Below are 15,006 nucleotides of genomic sequence, written 5' to 3'. Positions count from 1 at the left end.
ATAGTGGTTTCATTTATGATTTTATTTTAACCAAACTTGCACACAACTTGTATCACCATAAGATCTCGGTTCCTTTCTTGAACTGGCCAAATCCCATTATGGGTTCCAGAGTTATGGCCCCTGAAAGGGCCAAAATTAGCTATATTGACCTTGCCTGCACAATAGCAGCTTTATTTATAACTTGATTTTTACCAAACTGGCACACAACTTGTATCACCATAAGATCTTGGTTTCTTTCTTGAACTGGCCAGATTTCAATATGGGTTCCAGAGTTATGGCCCCTGAAAGGTCCAGAATTAGCTATTTTGACCTTGTCTGCACAATAGCAGCTTCATTTATGATTTTATTTTAAGCAAACTTGCGCACAACTTGTGTCACCATAAAATCTTGGTTCCTTTCTTCAACTGGCGAAATTCCATTAAGGGTTCCAGAGTTATGGCCCCTGAAAGGGCCAGAATTAGCTATTTTGACCTTGTCTGCACAATAGCAGCTTATGATTTGAATTTAATCAAACTTGCACAAAACTTGTGTCACCATAAGATCTTGGCTACTTTTTTACACCGGCCAGATCCCTTAATGGGTTTCAGAGTTATGGCCCCTGAAAGGGCCAGAATTAGCTATTTTGACCTTGTCTGCACAATAGCAGCTTCATTTATGATTTGATTTTAACCAAACTTGCACACAACTTGTATCACCACAAGATCTTGGTTCCTTTTTTGAACTGGCCAGATTACATCATGGGTTCCAGAGTTATGGCCCCTTAAAGGTCCAAAATTGGCTATTTTGGCTTTTGCAGCCATATAGATACTTCATTTATGGTTTTTATTTGATACAAACTTCCAAATATCTTCAACAACAATAAATTCTTGGATTCCATGACAAATCAGATCCAATCGTAGGTTCCAGAGTTATTTTATATCTGATTACCTCCCCTGATTGTAATCAAAATGGATTTATATCAGTAAGTACTTATAGGACTTATTTGAAATTTCATTATTGTCATTAGTTGGACTGAGCCAATCAGGGTAGATAACTATGGACTGATTTTATGTCAAATTACCTCCCTTTATTTCAAATTAAAATGGGTATATCTCCGTAACTAATGAAGATACTGATCTGAAATTTCATTTATGTCAACTGATTTATTTGGCAGATCCTTCTTTTGTTCACTTACAATAATTTTTTTTAATTACTTCCCTTTTATGTTACTATAAATAGCTTATTTTTAGTAACTTTTTTATTATTGGCCGTAGGGAAAAACCGAGACCACTTTTCTGTGGTACAACATGGATGGTACCTCCAATTTTTAGGTGTATTTTGATATATCTGTACCTTGTAAGAATTTTTTTTTCTTTCTGGTTAAATTTCTTCCCTTTGTTGTTCCTATCCTTTGGACTTAGATATTTTTTATGAGGACCTTCTTGTCCTCAAGTGCAATGATAACAGGTGAGCGATATAGGGCCCTCATGGCCCTCTTGTTTTGGTTTAACGTCGCACTGACACATGATAGGTCATATGGCGACTTTCGAGCTTTAATGGTAGAGGAAGACCCCAGGTGCCCTCTGTGCATTATTTCATCATGAGCAGGCACCTGGGTAGAACCACCGACCTTCTGTAAGCCAGCTGGATGGCTTCCTCACTTGAAGAATTCAACGCCCCGAGTGAGGCTCAAATGGTACAGCTTTTGAGTGAAATTATTTTCTAAAGTAGTGAAGGTCAAATCTTAGTAGTTTATCAGTATAGGTCAGCAACATTTTTTGAGCCGTAACAAATTTATGCATAACAGTTGATTCGCCAAAAAGGGTAGGAACATATATGTAATACATAGCAATACATAGTAAAGTGGTATAAGTTATCGGTGAATGTAAACAAATGCATGGGCCAAAGGATATGGCATTGGCTTAACAAACTCACTTTTTGAGGTTCGAGCCTTCGTAAGTTCACTTTTTTAAAAAATTTGAATCGTTTGTTTCAATATACATTTCACGAGAAAATTGTGCAGTTCATTGAATCGGTCAGTTAATGATGTGTTAGCTAGTCAAAAATACTTGCCTTAGTTAACGTGTAATTTAATTAAATTGAATTGAAATAAAAGTAGCAAAATATATTAAAATATAGAAACAATGGAAAAAATAAGTCCAACATTATTATAAAAAAATAGATAAAATGGTTTTTAAAAAGAGTTTAAAGATTCTTGACTAAATAAAATAATGTATAGTAGAGAAAAAATACGGCCATTGTCTGGGCTTTAACTCACACCTCATAGTTTGTAATCATTACACTCTATCAGTTGCACCAGCGATGTAATCAAGTTCATGGTGAACAAAACATACATATCGATACAACGCAATTGAAAACTGTAACCCTAACCCTAACCCTAGTCAGCAGGAGATTTACTTAAGGGCATTTCCGCCAGCTGTGAAAGCTATTTTGCATGAGCTATAATGTTGTTTATAAATTCTGTTTTTCACTAAACAGAAACTTTAATTATTTTCACTTAGTATCAAACATTGACTGGCTCCCGTCCCTATGTTTGTTCTTATTTACATATATATCTTTATTCATTAAGAGGGAAGTAACTCCAGCAGGTTGTTTCTACATTGACATTTTTTATTGCCCCTGGCTCCGAACATAAGGTTCGACCATCAGATAAAATGTACTATTTTAGAGGCTTAAGATTTTCTTATTTTGCTTGCAGTATTTACATAAAAAAATAACCATGCAGCCAGGGAGCCAGGCTATATCAAACACTTCATAAATGGAAACAAACTTATTTTGAGCATGTTTATTAGTTGGTAAAGAAACAAATTTGTTGGTTTCTATCAGAAGAAAAAGCTATTTATCTCTGTTTACATGTAAGGTGATGGAAAGAAAGCTTTGGGTGTTGCAGCCACAGATTATTACAATTACAATTAAATTCTTATTCATGTTTAACCTTTACTCTCCTAATTTTCTAAAATGGACTGGACCATCATTTAATTTAAGAATAAAACAATTTAGGCGGATAATAGTGAGTGAGTTTGGAATAGTGAATAGACACAAAATGGTCATTATATCGCCGAGATAATAGAGTTAGGCACATGGCAAAAATGAACTAAAATTTGTGAAATATCTAAATATCTCAGGAAAACACATAGATACTGGTACTGATGATAAACCCGAACAGAAAATGAGGTTTTTACCTGTAACTTTTTTATTTCTGCAAATTGTGATCAATGGTCGGTATCAAAGTAAAGCTTAACAATTGCTAAAAACTTTACATAATTCAAATTTATATTTAGTAAGCAAACTCACACGAAATGAGGCCCTGAAAGGGGTTTGTAAAATGGGGACTGTACGAACGTTGACTGATGATAAATTTGACCACTTTGTCTTTTACAAAATTTTCTTTGTAGTATTATGTTGAAACTTTCCCCAAAAAGCTGCAACACTCATTCCTGATCAAGTAATGAAAAGTGACCCAATGTCAGGCCTTCATGTGTCGACAGTGAGCATGCGCCAAAAACACCCTCTTCCCCAGTAATTTTTGATAAATATTTTTTATACAGATAAATGTAAGCCATTTATTTATACAGAATATTTACCAATTTTGTTTTTATTTACAACAGTTGGTGTTGTAAGTGGAAATTATTAGATGGTGTGTTCAATTTTATAAATAACCGATTGTAATCGAATATTTCCAAGGTGGTCGACTTTATCATCTGTCCGGGTTTATCGTCAGTACCAGTACCCATGATTTTCTGGTTGCTTTTTGACATATATGACATAAGCTACTTGTAATTAAAAAAAGAATAAAAAATGTGTCTTTTAAATAAAAATAAATGGTAAAAAATGTGTAATTTTTTATTACATTTTTAATGTAATTGAAAAAAAAGAGTTAAAAATATAATTGAAATTAATGAAAAACGTTTTGAAATTAAGATAAATGCTATTCATTCATATCCATTATGTAATATTCTATGGACTGAAGTGAAAATTTAATAAAATTAAACAGATTTATCAAAATTTATTCATAGTTTGCTTCAGTTTTTGGTTCTCATGTTTAAATACCAATTTCAAATTGGTTATGCACATCTACTATTCTTAACATAAAAACAAATATGGTGGCGATCACTTATGATCGCTGAAAAAGAGAACGTCATATCGATTCAGAAGTAGATATACATAAATTTGAAAAAAGAATTCCAGGAACTGTCCTTAATGCAACACAAGCTATAAATATCAGTCAGTTTAAAATTCTTGGAAATGTGTTGCTGAAAATAGATTCACATTTAGCGGATGTGTGTCGTATTTCTTCAAGTATCACACGTATTGATGTAAAGCATACAAGGTAAAATAGCTTGTTTTAAACAAAGGCAATACAGTCTAAAACAATTGTTTTTATCAATTAACCCTTTTATAATGTTGAAAGTAAATAAAATCACAAACAAAAGGGTCAACTTTACAGTACTTACTGATAACCCATTGAATTAGAGGATCCAATGTGACTGATCATATGATATAATATCTTGACTTATGTTACAATACAGTCCTTGGTATTGCAATACAGCCATCGGTATTGCAGTACAGCCCTTATTATTGCAACACAGGCTTCTGTATCAAAATACAACCTGCTGTATTACAATACAACCCTCAGTATCATGATACAGCTCTTGATATCACAATACAGCCCTTGGTATCATACTATAGCCCTCTGTTACACATTATAGCCCTCGGTATCACAATATAATCCTTTGAATCACAATATAGCCCTCTGTATCACAATACAGCCCTCGGTATCATAATATAGCTCTTGGTATTACAATACAGTCCTATGTTTCACAATACAGCCAATGGTATCACAATACAGGCCTTGGTATTGCAATATAGCCAGTAGTATTGTGACACAATCCTAGGTATCACAATATAGCACTTGGTATTACAATATAGCCCTTGGTATCACAATACAGGCCTCAGTATTGCAATATAGCCAGTAGTATTGTGACACAATCCTAGGTATCACAATATAGCGCTTGGTATTACAATGTAGCCCTTGGTATCACAATACAGGCCTTGGTATTGCAATATAGCCAGTAGTATTGTGACACAATCCTAGGTATGACAATATAGCGCTTGGTATTACAATATAGCCCTTGGTATCACAATACAGCCAATGGTATCACAAAACAGGCCTTGGTATTTCAGTATAGCCAGTAGTATTGTGACACAATCCTAGGTATAACAATATAGCGCTTGGTATTACAATATAGCCCTTGGTATCACAATACAGGCCTTGGTATTGCAATATAGCCAGTAGTATTGTGACACAATCCTAGGTATGACAATATAGCGCTTGGTATTACAATATAGCCCTTGGTATTACAATACAGCCAATGGTATCACAAAACAGGCCTTGGTATTTCAATATAGCCAGTAGTATTGTGACACAAACCTAGGTATAACAATATAGCGCTTGGTATTACAATATAGCCCTTGGTATCACAATACAGGCCTTGGTATTGCAATATAGCCAGTAGTATTGTGACACAATCCTAGGTATGACAATATAGCGCTTGGTATTACAATATAGCCCTTGGTATCACAATACAGCCAATGGTATCACAAAACAGGCCTTGGTATTGCAATATAGCCAGTAGTATTGTGACACAATCCTAGGTATAACAATATAGCCCCTCGGTATCGCAGTACAGACATTGTTATTGATACAGCCCTTGGTATAGTGATACAGCCTTTCATGTCGCCACCTATCACAATATGTATTTCAAGAGTGATTGAACTGTTTTGTGGTATGTATTTGGAAGATACTTAACAATTTTGAACTTACGCCAATGTTTTGTTTCAGTATGCATGGTCCAGCAAGTGTGTGCCCGCACCCAAGAGTTCTGCCAAATCTTGTTGCGGTTTGCTTGGCAGCTGTCTACAGTCTGTATGAGGATAAAAAATTGTAAGTAAAACTACTGTAAAATCATTTATTTTTGTGGGCATGAAATTTTGTGGTTTTGGTCAAAATGGCAATTTCGTGGGGATATAAATTTGTGGATTTCAACATTTGAACTTAAAATAAATTGGAATTTTACTTGTTCGTTGGGATTAAATTTTGTGGATTGACTTAACCACGAAATCCACGAAAATGAGTCCCACACGAATATTAATGATTTCACAGTAGTTTGAAAATACTAGACCTACATTTTGCAAACAGTGTTTTCTATGGAAAAGTGTGTAATATACTCTTAGTCATGTATTAAGGTTTTATGAGGCAATTTAAGAATCTATATGATAACAACAGGAGCTTTGATAATTCTAGAATTATATATGAGATTGTTCATACTTATCAGATGGCGGGCCTATGATAATTTTGTTGATGTCATATTGTTAAATTCCTGGGTAGTTTATAAAGAAACTGTACAGTTTATAGTACAGTAAATGTGTTAAATAATTAAGGATGCTCGCTACAGTTTCGTAATTTTTTTCTCAATAATAGATTTTGATGAAATGTTTTGTATTAAAAGATCAGGTTATGATGTATTGAAAAATGAAATAAAAATACTAGGTCACCAGCTTTGTTTCAATTTAATTTGCCCCTAGATATGGTGCTATTTTTAACATTTTTCAAAATTTCTATAATCCTAAAATATATTTCAGTAAAGTAAAATAATCAGCATAAATTTGATATCTGAGCATTTTTATAACGGAAAAGAATATATCTTTTTGTAACATGCTCAGAGACTCTGCACATACCTTTGGTTATGTCTACCTAATCTAAAACAAAAAGAAAATTGATAGGTCACCATACTAGATTTCGCTTAAATCAAATTACAACGAGGTGGGGTGTAGCGGGCATTTATACAACGCAGGTTGATACTCTCTTAGTGTTTGAGCAAATGACTTCAAATTATCAAATGGCAGATTTCTTAATAAGCAAATTTTAAGGTGTTTCTGAAGCATTTTGATGTCATAGAGCGATGAAAGTTTCCGCCTTTCTCCGAACAAAACCTATCGTTTACGAATACATATGAACGGTATGGGTATGGTACGGGATTAGAAACAGCTGTGACTCAATGTAGAGTTGGAGCGCCGGTATAAATTACAGACTCCAGTATATGTTGGATTGAAGCAATTTAAATTAAAAGTACTTTAAATGTTTTATATATATTTATATTTTGTAACCATGGTGATACTTACCCTAACCTCTAGTCAGTATATTATACATATTAGAGCAAGTGACACAGTTATCGACAGTTTAATCTAAATATTAATACACAAATTACATTCTTTGTTTACTTGTTGTAATATCTATCCTATTATGTAAAAAGGTTTTTTGATTGGCCCTTTGGAAAGGTATTTCCCGGTTACTGTGATATGTCCATGTTATGATGATCAAAAAATCGATCTCCCTTGTTGACATAGTTACGACTCTGGATACTTTTATGCAGCTATTGCTTTTTTTTTTCGGAAATTTTATGCAGTATTTTATAAAATAATATAGCAAATTTCAACTTATTCCGTAAAATTTTTTAAAAAAAAATGTGCGAGACACGCTAGCTCCCGCTCCTTCAAATAAGGGTTGACCAAAATGCAATTAATTGGGCCATGTTGTAGACAATGAAATCCGGAGATAGTTATTGCCCCCCCCAATTTGGCCCCACAATAGATGCATAAAAATTTTTAGTGGATGCAAACTACAGTATACTCTAGGGTCAAATTAAAAAAAAAAAAACCCCCAAAAAACGGAAATTTTCCGAAGCGGATTTGGAACCGGTCTCTTCCGCGTGCGTAGGCCTTCTATTTTTAGAAATGACAACAACAGTGCCTGATGAAATTGTCTTGGTCAGTCAAAAATATGGCGCCAATTTTCAAAAGGGAAAATAAACGAAAATAAAATTTTTTCGGGTACATTTTGATTTTAGGGGGTTTCCCATGAGTTATTTTACTAAAAAATCAATTAAAATCAGCAGAAACTGTCGATAACTGTGTACTTGTTTTTTACAAAAATGCATAAAAAACTTTTCAATAATTTGAAAATTTTGCTGTAGCGCTTAGATAATCACCCCCGGGCAGGGAGAAGCCCGCCCCAAATCTGAAATGAGCTACATCGATTAGAAACACAACCAAAGGGCCGGGTTGGGGTAAATTTCGATTTGTCCAGAAAACTGTAGCGAGCCCCTTTAAATAACTTTTAAAACAATAAATGATGTTCTAATGAACTAATATCTAACAGGTCCTTAAAACAATTTTTTTTTTTATTGGGTACAACAAACTTGGGTTATAAAAAACAAATTTCTTTGCCCCCAAAAAGCCTGCTATATCAGATTTTAGTATTTGTTTTTATTTCACTCCACACTTTCTACAGGAGTTTTCTTAAATTTTTTAAAAAATGTTTCTTTTTTAAAACATGGGTATTTGACAAAAGTCCCACCATAATAGATGGAAAAACTTTTCCAGTCGAGCCCAAAAGCAGGCTCATTTTACCTCCCCGCATCCAGTCTGGGCCCGATACTGCTGGAAACAGTCCCATTTTAAAGAAATCCCCCCAGCATGACCCACTAGCGGTATATCCCCGTAATGGAAACCCAAACCCCGAACCTGGCATTTTTGCCCAAACCCTCGAACCAGCGCCACTGACCCCTGAAATCGTGGACACTTTCCCTGTTTGAAACACGAAAGAGGGATGTGACGTACTGATAGATAAATAGGGGTGGGTATGTAGAAAGGTGGGCCCCAAAGGGGGTTTTTTAATGAAATGATTCTAAATTTCAGGCAAAGAAGATAACAGGAACTCATGAATTGACCCTTCGGAGGGGAGGAAAAGTGTGTGTACATTGTATGATGGAAACTATGTAGAAAATGAACCTCACTAGAGGATTATTTTTTAGACTAAATCCATTGTAAAGAAGTTGTGTTTGGATTTATAATTAATTGTCTAGCGTAGCAGTTTTTTAACAGGGAAAAGTTCTAATTTGGGATCACCAGCACTCTTCCATATGCATTTTCAAGGTAATTTAGTCCATTAAGTCAGTTGTAGTTTGTTATTTTTTTCATTTAAAAGTTCAATAATTCAGTTTTATGGTGTAGCGTTTTGTGTACCTGTCCATAGATGATAACCCTTGTGTCCCAGGGAGTAAAAAATTTAAAAAACGAGAGAAAAATGTAGTTTGATTACGAATTCACTGCTGATCTCTGGAAAACCCCATTAGCAGCCACTTGCTTAGCGCAGTGGTTTCTTCTGAAATTTACATTTAATTGAAATTTCAATTTAAGTAACCCTTGCCCAAAGCAGCCAGATTGTGTACTGGCTGAAATTCCGGTTTAGAGTGTAAACCCCTGCATCACATGTACTTTTTTGTTTCCCTCAGCTAGAGCTACTATGGAGGTTGCACTGTATAGAGAGGATGCAAAATGGAGCCCCGGGTTGGGCTTAAATGTTTTCATGATTTGATTAAAACAAAATTTTTTATTTTTGTCATTTGTCTTCCGCCCGGGTTTTTTTTGGGAAGTGTAATTCCTTACTTTTAAAAGGTCAATATGGTACAGATCCAGAGATTGTTGGTTAAAGAGTGCTTTTTCGGAAAGTGTTTGAAACTGTTGAAATGTGCATTTAAACAAAAAAAAGGTCATCTGAGAGCTTTTGTAAAAGAAAATACTGAATTTATGTGGTGAACAAGTGCCATGAAGCAAAATGTTTAAAAATGGCATAAAAATTTATGGATCAAAAAGGCATATTATCTTGTATATCAAACCCTTTTTTGGTGGGAATTTTTTGTCAGTTTCCTGCTGTTTGTGGAATTTAGCACCTGTGTTGTAAAATTAGAAGGTATGAGTTTTTTTTAAACATGTTTCAAATCTAAAACAATGTTTGAAACAGGCCCCAGACTTGTATAAAGCTTTATGTAATGCTGGTATTTTTAAATTTTTTGCAGACTGAACTTTCCCTTGGTTTAAAAATTGTTTGTTGGTTTTATTGTGCAACCTTCGAGGAATACGAAAATGTTCTTAACAAGATGGGTTTTGTTTCATTTATTTTGGTTTTTATTTTGTTGGGGGGGAAAAATTCTTTTTCGTCTGTATATGGAGGTTTTGCTTTCAGGATTTATACTGCAGATACAGTCACTGAGTTTAGTTCTTTCTCCTTGATAATTGTTCAGAAGGTGTTTACAGGTCTTTGTCTGCTTCTATATTTGAGTTAAAAATTGGCCCCAGTGGACAGAGGTTTTAACCGGGACATTTTTAAGGCTTGGTTACAAGATTGATAGTTCCCCCCTTTTTTTAGGCCGGTCTTAAATCCACAGGTCTACACACAAATGAAGTCTTTGGTTGGGGTTAAACTGTAACCTTCAGCCTGCACTGATCATGGTCTTCAGTGTTTGCTATTTGATCAGTAAATTTTCAATGAACACCCCTGTGAGTAAAAAATGGTACTGCCCAGTTGAATGATAGACCAGTCCATTTTAGAAATTTAGCAGGGTAAAGGTTTATAACTAAAACAACCATTTTTTAGCTCCACTAATCGGAGAATAGGGGGACTATTCTACTCTCCCCGGCGTCGGCGTAAGTTCTTGGTTAAAGTTCTTCAGCAACCTTTGTTTTTCTGTCATATCTTTGTTACTATTGCTTATATCTTACTGTAACTTCACATAAACATTGTCCAGCATACAAATAAAGTATGTGCAGGGCTGGGCCCATTATACGTAAGGGCAAGGTCACCAAGGTGTTATAGTCAGGTTTACTGTGCCGTAAAACCCAAATAAGTAAATAAATATACTTAGGTTATTTTTAAGGTTAAAGTTTTTCAGCAACCTTTGTTTTTCTGTAGCTTATATCTTACTGAAAGTTCACATAAACATTGTCCAGCATACATACCCAAGGTCAAGGTCACAAAGTTGTTCTACTTGGAATTATTTTCATGTTAAATTTTTTTCGAAAGCTTCTTTTATAGATATATCTTTGGTACTTAAAAAGATAATGATTTGAAATTAAAACTGTTTCTTTATAATCATCATCCGCATGTGTGGTTACAATCCCCATAACTCTAATTGTATTTTTGACAGAATTATGCCCCTTTCATACTTAAAGTTTTTTTGGCAATCTTGGCTTTCTGGATATAACTTTAGTGCAATATAAGATAAAGACTTGAAACTTAAAATGTATCTTTATCCTCATCATCATCTGCATGTGTGGTAACAATCCCCATAACCCTTAATTTCTATTTTTGATCAAATTATGCCCCTTTCGTACTTAAATTTTTGACAGACTGTTTTCTGGACATAACTTTGTTACTATTTAAGATAATGACTTGAAATTCAAAATATATCTTTACCATCATCATATGCATGTGTGGTAACAATCACAATAACTCTAACTTGTGTTCTTGGCAGAATTATGCCCCTTAGTATATCTTCCTTTTAAAGTAGAGGTCTCTTGTTGAGTTGTATATTCATTTTACTGTCAAATGGCCAAATAGTGGAGCATGCTGTCTCACGGACAGCTCTTGTTCTGTTATGATGTAAACATTAATTTAGTGGGCACAAAATTTGGTGGTTTTGGTGAGAACAGCAATTTCCTTGGGATAGGAATATGTGGATTTCAGCTTTTGAACATAAAACGAGTGGGAATTTAACTTGTATGTTGGGACTACATTTTGTGGACTAATACAACATTGAAATCTGCAAAAATAAGTCCCTTCACAATATAAACATTTATCCATCTTTTTTCCATTATGCACAGTATTTTATTTCAAAGTTTTGAATGTCTGTTTCCAATATTTCAGGTCCATTTATGAAGACTGGAGGTATATTTTAGGGAGTTTGCTTCAACCCATACCTTTTCCTAATGAGTAAGTTAAATTTATTTCTTAATATTTTTGTATTGTACTGGTAACCAACTAGGGAAGTATAATTTTCACAATGAGATGAAGCTCTTCAGCTGGATTATGGAAGTTGTGTTGTTCAGTATCAGGTCAATACCGGTTTTATACTGGTGCTTGCCCATCCTTGCCTGAGGTATCAGGTCAATACCAGTTTTATACTGGTGCTTGCCAACACTTGCCTGAGGTATCAGGTCAATACCAGTTTTATACTGGTGCTTGCCCACCCTTGCCTGAGGTATCAGGTCAATACCAGTTTTATACTGGTGCTTGCCCACCCTTGCCTGAGGTATCAGGTCAAGGCCGGTTTTATACTGGTGTTTGCCCACCCTTGCCTGAGGTATCAGGTCAAGGCCGGTTTTGTACTGGTACTTGCCCACCCTTGCCTGAGGTATCAGGTCAAGCCCGGTTTTATACTGGTGCTTGCCCACTGTTGCCTGAGGTATCAGGTCAAGGCCGGTTTTATACTGGTGCTTGCCCATCGTTGCCTGAGGTATCAGGTCAAGGCCGGTTTTATACTGGCCTGAGGTATCAGATCAAGGCCGGTTTTATACTGGTGCTTGCCCATCGTTGCCAGAGGTATCAGGTCAAGGCCGGTTTTATACTGGTGCTTGCCCACCGTTGCCTGAGGTATCAGGTCAAGGCCGGTTTTATACTGGTGCTTGCCCACCCTTGCATGAGGTATCAGGTCAAGGCCGGTTTTATACTGGTGCTTGCCCATCGTTGCCTGAGGTACCGTTGCCTGAGGTATCAGGTCAAGGCCGGTTTTATACTGGTGCTTGCCCATCGTTGCCTGAGGTAGTGCCCGGAGTGGCTGGAAAGTCTCTGTATCACTGCAAGAAGAGAACATTATGGGATGAATGACTGTGGTCAAAATATGATGCCTATTATAGGTCAGTATTTAAAAGGTCAAGGTCACCGAGACCATCAGACTAAAAGCAACTACTGTTAAATAAATAAGAGAAGGTTTGGTATGGCTTCATAGGATGATGATTGCCTGTTGTTATTAGACTAACCTTTAGTTTTGTGGTTCAACTGGTCAAAGACCAAGTTTACAGTGACGTTAAGTCTGTAAAAGGTCTCTGTTGAATAACTGGAGAATGCATAGCTAAGTTCAAAACAAATTTATTGACAGTAGTCAGTAGGTAATATATGTTTTAAGAGTTAATAGGTCAAAAGTCTATCTTACAGTGATTTTGAGACTGAAAACCTTTTCAGATACATTACTGGAGGATGCATAGGTTTACAGTGGGCATTGCCTTTGGTCAGTCAATGTGTTCTATGATTTTAAATATAACTAGGCATGTGGTCAAGGTCATCATGACTTCCAGGCTGCAAAAGATTTCTGATCAATAACTGGAGAGCACTTGGTCTTTGGCTGTCAAACATGGGATGATTGACTGCTTAGTTGACCCTATTTAAGGGTCAGTAGGTTCAGGTCTTGGTGTCGTTGAGACTCAAAAGCTGGAGAATATTTTGGCCTGTGGTTATGAAATTTCATGGCATGATTTTCTGTGACCTATAGATGACCCATATAGTTAATAATTATGATAGGTGAAATTACACAACCAGTTGTCTCCAGCAGAACATCATGTGGGCATATTTGTTTTACAAACACCCCTGGTTACAAAAAGAATGGTTTCTCCTCCACTGCAGGAGTACATAGAAACACCTGAGTATTTTGTATTCAAGATGAGCTTTCAGGACCATTGTCCATTCATCCGTCTTTTGTGCTTAAGTTCTTTAAAGAACATCTCTTCCTAAACCGCAAAGCTAATTTTAACCAAGCTTCACAAGAATGTTCCTTTGGACATCCTCTTACAAATTCTTTCAAATCTATGTCATCCGTTGGTTAGTACGTGATACAGAAGGAAAAACTTTGACAGTTATTCTTCTCAAAAACAGCTGGCTTGAAATAAATTTACAGCAATATCTTTAGTGTGATCTACCAGTTTTGGTTTGTTTGAAAACATGGTCACCAGGGAATGAAGCTAGTTTTCTCTATATTGCTATTTGGAAAACTCCTGAAACTGCTAGCCCTATTTCAGTATAGTTTTGCTAAAATGTTCCTTGGATGACCCTCTATTAAATTCTTTCACGCCATGTTGATTTGTTAAAAGCTATGATCTCCAGGGCCGGGACTCATTTTCTCTAGCGATATGGAAAACTTAAAAAGTCTTCTCTGAAAATACTGGCTTTAGGACCTATTGTAAAGTAATTTCATCAAGATGTTCTTTAATTAGGTGAACTACCAAATTCCTTCAGGTCATTCTGCTACATTAAAAAAAGATGGCCACCACGGGACAGGTCATGTTTTTTCTGGCTATAGTGGGAACTTGAGAATCTTCTTGCAGAATTTCAAAATAATTTCATTCTATTGTTGTTTTGGTAACCCTGTACTGACTTCCTTCAGATTATTCTACATTGTTTATTAGAGGCTTTAAAAATTTTGTCTTCAGAAACTTCTGCCATGATTTTGAAATATACGCATAAAAAAATTATGTTCCTTTGGTAACCTACAATGGTTCTTCAAATTGTTCAGATTTCTTGCTGCCAGAGCTAAAAGTAGACAAATCTTCACAGGATTTGACCTTAATATAACATCTTGTCTGATTTTGAAAGAATTTCACAGAAATATGTTTCTATGAGGACCCTTTGCCAAGAGTATTCAGATTTTTCTGATTAGTCAAGGAAAACATTAATATCTTCAAGTATCGTACTCTCCTACCGTAAATCCCATTGTTTACATTTTGAAACAAACTCACAGACACATTTTTAGGGGGGTTGGGGAATCCTCCTCCAAGATTGTACAAATTCTTCTGATTAGTCAGGAAACATGCCTACCAGAACGAAAAGGGGAATCCTGTAGATGTATATTGGAAAAAAATCTTGTTGCCAGACACCTCTGGCCTAATTTCAAAATAATTTCATAGATATTTTCCTTGTGTTATTCTCTACCACAGATTATGCTAACTGTAAAACTTAATTGAAATTCACTCACAACTCACTCCTTGTGACTGCTTTATAAACTGTTGACACAAACAAGTGTGTTTTGAGACACTCTGTGACTGCTTCAACTGCTGACATAAGCAGGTGTGTTCTGAGACACTCCATAGACTTCTTCAGGTGTTGACACAAACATGCTC

At 35.5% G+C, this 15,006-nt stretch overlaps 1 protein-coding gene across 1 annotated transcript in view; it reads left to right on the top strand.

Moving 5' to 3' along the window:
- Positions 1 to 15,006, top strand: part of LOC123548728 (C-Maf-inducing protein-like) — a 123,044-nt gene that overhangs the window by 60,484 nt on the left and 47,554 nt on the right. Inside the window, exons 9-11 of the mRNA XM_053546850.1 lie at positions 5,843 to 5,944; positions 10,085 to 10,155; positions 11,947 to 12,658. Of these exons, the coding sequence (XP_053402825.1) occupies positions 5,843 to 5,944; positions 10,085 to 10,155; positions 11,947 to 12,658 (885 nt within the window). The remainder of the gene's footprint in view (positions 1 to 5,842; positions 5,945 to 10,084; positions 10,156 to 11,946; positions 12,659 to 15,006) is intronic.

The sequence above is a fragment of the Mercenaria mercenaria genome, chromosome 6, assembly GCF_021730395.1.
Source record: "Mercenaria mercenaria strain notata chromosome 6, MADL_Memer_1, whole genome shotgun sequence".
Taxonomy (NCBI): domain Eukaryota; kingdom Metazoa; phylum Mollusca; class Bivalvia; order Venerida; family Veneridae; genus Mercenaria; species Mercenaria mercenaria.
Note: the sequence above shows the minus strand (reverse complement) of the source record. Positions and strands in the feature narration are given on the sequence as shown.